Source organism: Zingiber officinale, chromosome 5B (assembly GCF_018446385.1).
Source record: "Zingiber officinale cultivar Zhangliang chromosome 5B, Zo_v1.1, whole genome shotgun sequence".
Taxonomy (NCBI): domain Eukaryota; kingdom Viridiplantae; phylum Streptophyta; class Magnoliopsida; order Zingiberales; family Zingiberaceae; genus Zingiber; species Zingiber officinale.
Genome location: NC_055995.1, coordinates 163,549 through 168,241, shown reverse-complemented (window position 1 = coordinate 168,241; position 4,693 = coordinate 163,549). Strand labels below are relative to the sequence as shown.

The 4,693-nt window shown below is 43.6% G+C and overlaps 1 protein-coding gene across 1 annotated transcript; it reads left to right on the top strand.

The window, feature by feature from the left end:
- Positions 1–1,409: 1,409 nt before the first annotated feature.
- On the top strand, positions 1,410–4,248 carry LOC121983772 (heat shock protein 83-like). The gene is made up of 4 exons (XM_042536385.1): positions 1,410–1,638; positions 1,723–1,864; positions 2,010–2,290; positions 2,354–4,248. Exons 1-4 carry the CDS (start codon positions 1,501–1,503, stop codon positions 3,902–3,904), a joined length of 2,112 nt encoding a protein of 703 aa, XP_042392319.1. The 5' UTR covers positions 1,410–1,500; the 3' UTR covers positions 3,905–4,248.
- Positions 4,249–4,693: the final 445 nt, after the last annotated feature.

The following is a 4,693-nucleotide window of genomic DNA, read 5'->3' as shown; positions in this document are numbered from 1 at the left end:
ATGATTAAGAGTAGTGTTCCCTATATCATCTCACTATCGGTTCAACTAACCGATTGATATAGGTGAGAACCATCTTACTCAAGGACATTATTATACTTAGTTTATTTGACACCAATACAAGTAAGTATAATAACCAAAATTCAAATGCCTTTATTAATATACAAGAATATGATACAATGAGTCCATACAATCATCAAATGATTGGCTCTAGGGCTCTAACTAACACAAATGTGCTTCTACTTATCAACTCTATATGTCACTCATTTGGTTCTAGTGATAATATGAACAATTTAAATTGGGGAACGTTACTTTTCCATTATAATTTTTATGATATATATGAGAAGTAGAGGCGTAGAGCTTTTAAGGGAGGTTGAAGCACTAGACGCCATTTAATTATGTAAACAAATACTTAATATCTTAGTGATACATTACAATGTTAGTTTTAAACAATAAAATGAACTTAACATGCTAATTTAAGCACATTGTAGCAGCTATGATCCATAACTATTACAACATGCTAATATAATAATATTGTAACAGTAATGATTTCGTAGTTTTTTTATAACATGATGGTCTGATCTAAGCACGTTGTAACAACTACAGTATCGTAGCTGTTATAACGTGTTGATCTAAGAATATTGTAGCAGTTATGGTTTTGTAACTGCTACAACATGATTATCACTTTGTAGCAACTACTGTAGCTACTATAACATTCTGATCTAAGAATATTATAGCAGCTATGAAATCATAGCTCTTACAACGTTCTTAGACTAGAATATTGTAGCAGTTACAAAATTGTAGCTGCTACAACATAGTAGGACCACAAACAAGAGCGTTGTATAAATTTTAAAATTATAATATTTGAATGGAGAAGGAAGATATTTAGGACATATATACGGAGAATACATTGTTGATGAATGGCGATAGATAAGTTCGGCGAGGTGATGTGAGCAGTAGCAAGGGAGTTAATTGATGAAGATGATGATTAACAACTCTAGGAGGTGAGGATGGTTCAAATTTCAAAATGTTTAAATTTTTGGAGGGAAAGGATTTTTTAATTCTGATAAGTGCTGCCGTGAAAATCGTGTAGAGTGGCAGCATATCACTGAGAGGATTTTAAATTTAAGTTTATTAAATTTTATAAAATTCAAACAAATCAAATCGAATTTCAAGAAAATATCCGATCCGAATCCTATCTCCACACTGCCTGCCAAGTTCCTTCTCCATCTGGCAGAGCCTGGAAAGCTCGATTCCCCAAAAACTTCTGGAGTTAGTAGATTAAGAATAAACGGAGGATTAATTAACGGTTTAATAATAAGACGATCGAAATCAAAGGGTGTGGCGTCGCGGGAAGTCTCCAGAAACCCCTGGAGACCGCTCCCACCTCCCTATAAAAGCGTTCGTCCTCTTCCGTCTCCTCGCCAGCACTAGAGTTATCGCGTACAAGCTCTCGAAGCATCCGATTCCCACTTGCGAAGCTACTTTCTCCCGATCGCGGCAATGGCGGACGAGCAGATGGGGGAAACCGAGACGTTCGCTTTTCAGGCGGAGATCAACCAGCTGCTCAGCCTCATCATCAACACCTTTTACTCCAACAAGGAGATCTTCTTGCGGGAGCTGATCAGCAACGCTTCCGATGTGAGTTTCATCGTCAATGCTATTTCATCCTCTTTTGATTCTGTTTTTTTTTTTTTTTACTGAAATTTTATGGTTCGATCGAAGGCCCTGGATAAGATCAGATTTGAGGGACTTACCGACAAGAGCAAGCTGGACGCTCAGCCGGAGCTCTTCATCCGCTTGGTGCCGGACAAGGTGAATAAGACGCTCTCCATCGTAGACAGTGGCATCGGCATGACCAAAGCAGGTAATCCCCCCTTTTCTATTCAGATTTCTTGTTGCATCATTGATCAGACGCAAATCTCTAGCAATTTTACCCACGGATCAACTAATCTTGCTCCAATGATTGGAAATTTTGTGGTTTTTAATTTACTATACACTTTCTTCCCCAGATTTGGTGAATAATTTGGGAACGATCGCAAGGTCGGGCACCAAGGAGTTCATGGAGGCCCTGCAAGCCGGTGCGGACGTGAGCATGATCGGTCAATTCGGCGTCGGCTTCTACTCTGCGTACCTGGTCGCCGAGAAGGTTATCGTAACAACCAAGCACAATGATGACGAGCAGTACGTCTGGGAATCACAAGCCGGTGGTTCCTTCACCGTCACCAGGGACACCTCCGGCGAGCAACTCGGCCGCGGCACTAAGATCACTCTGTATCTCAAAGAAGATCAGGTAATATTTGCCTTGTTTTTAATGAACTTAGATTTGAATTATTAAATTGTCATCTTAATGCAGCTGGAATACTTGGAAGAGAGAAGAATCAAGGACCTGGTGAAGAAGCACTCCGAGTTCATCAGCTATCCGATCTACTTGTGGACTGAGAAAACGACCGAGAAGGAAATCAGCGACGACGAGGATGAGGGCGAGTCGAAAAAGGAAGAGGAAGGAGACGTAGAGGAGGTCGACGAGGGCAAGGAGAACAAAGGAAAGAAGAAGAAAGTGAAGGAAGTCTCCCACGAGTGGCAGCTGATCAACAAGCAGAAACCGATTTGGCTTCGGAAGCCGGAGGAGATTACGAAGGAAGAATACGCCTCTTTCTACAAAAGCCTAACAAACGACTGGGAGGACCACCTCGCCGTAAAGCACTTCTCCGTCGAGGGGCAGCTGGAGTTCAAAGCGATCCTTTTCGTGCCTAAGCGCGCTCCGTTCGATCTCTTCGACACGAGGAAGAAGATGAACAACATCAAGCTCTACGTCCGGCGTGTCTTCATCATGGACAACTGCGAGGAGCTCATCCCGGAGTACCTTGGATTCGTAAAGGGCGTCGTCGACTCCGACGACCTGCCGCTCAACATCTCCCGCGAGATGCTGCAGCAGAACAAGATCCTTAAAGTCATCCGCAAGAACCTCGTGAAGAAATGCATCGAGATGTTCACGGAGATCGCGGAGAACAAAGACGACTACAACAAGTTCTACGAGGCCTTCTCCAAGAACATAAAACTCGGCATCCACGAGGACAGCCAGAACAGGGCCAAGTTAGCGGAGCTCCTCCGCTACTACTCTACCAAGAGCGGGGAGGAGATGACGAGCCTAAAGGACTATGTTACGAGGATGAAGGAGGGGCAGAAGGAGATCTACTACATCACCGGGGAGAGCAAAAAAGCCGTCGAAAATTCCCCCTTTTTGGAGAAACTGAAGAAGAAAGGCTACGAAGTGCTCTTCATGATCGACGCCATCGACGAGTACGCCGTCGGGCAACTGAAAGAGTACGACGGCAAGAAGCTCGTCTCCGCCACCAAGGAAGGGCTCCACCTCGAAGACACAGAGGAGGAGAGGAAGAAGAAGGAAGAGAAGAAAGCCGCCTTCGAGAGCCTGTGCAAGACGATGAAGGAGATCCTGGGCGACAAGGTGGAGAAGGTGGTGGTCTCGGATCGAATCGTGGATTCCCCTTGCTGCTTGGTGACCGGCGAGTACGGGTGGACGGCGAACATGGAGAGGATCATGAAGGCGCAGGCGCTGAGGGACAGCAGCATGGGCGCCTACATGTCGAGCAAGAAGACGATGGAGATCAATCCTGAGAATGGGATCATGGAGGAGCTGCGGAAGAGGGCGGAGGCGGACAAGAACGACAAGTCGGTCAAGGACCTGGTGCTGCTTCTGTACGAGACAGCGCTGTTGACTTCGGGGTTCAGCTTGGAGGATCCGAATACTTTCGCCGGGAGGATTCACAGGATGCTGAAGCTGGGACTCAGCATTGACGAGGAGGATGAAGACGGCGGCGAGGACACCGACATGCCGGCGTTGGAAGAGGGGAACGAGGAGAGCAAGATGGAGGAGGTCGATTAAATTCGACTTCGAGTTTTCTATCTGTATATTTCACGGTTCGTGTCGCTGTTAGTTGTCCGTAGGATCGCTAAAACAGTTGTGGTTTGGTCTGGGGTTTAATACACACTATGGAAATTGGGTATTTTTGGAGGCACACAGATCATGAAATATGTGAATGATCTAAAACCTCGTGACGTCGTTGGTGGTGTTGTTGTTATGGAGTCTTGGTAAGAGGACTACGGCCTTTGGATGGATAAATGGATGTGGAAGTCTCGTGGGCTATTTGTATGTGTTATTATTGTTGGATAAATTTGTTGGCGTGTGTCTAATTGAGGGGGTCGATGATATCGATCCGTTTGAGATGAGGGTTATGCTCTTATGGTGCGGTGTGGTGGTAAAATTTGATATTTTTTCAAGTGGTGATAAAATTTGTGTTTTTTTTCAAGCGAAAGATGCAAATATAACGATTATGAAATGAGGGTTGAGGATTTAGTGTGGCAGTAACTTTAGTGTTTTAGTGTGGTAGTAGAAAGTAGGGTATATTTTTTAAATAATTAGATTCAATTTTTGCATAAGGGATTAATGTGAGATTAAGGCGCCATGGGAGGATTTTTTTAAAAAATAAAATAGTGAAAGCAGAAGTAGAATAAAATAACAGTAACAATAGTAAAAATTAAATTACGGAATAGCAGTATGGAAATATCAGTAATAGTAATAATACTAAGAAGAATAAAATAACAATAGTAAAAAATAGGCATAAGAGAGGGTGGTTGCTTTTTATAGGCGTAAGAGGAAGAGATTGCCATGAAG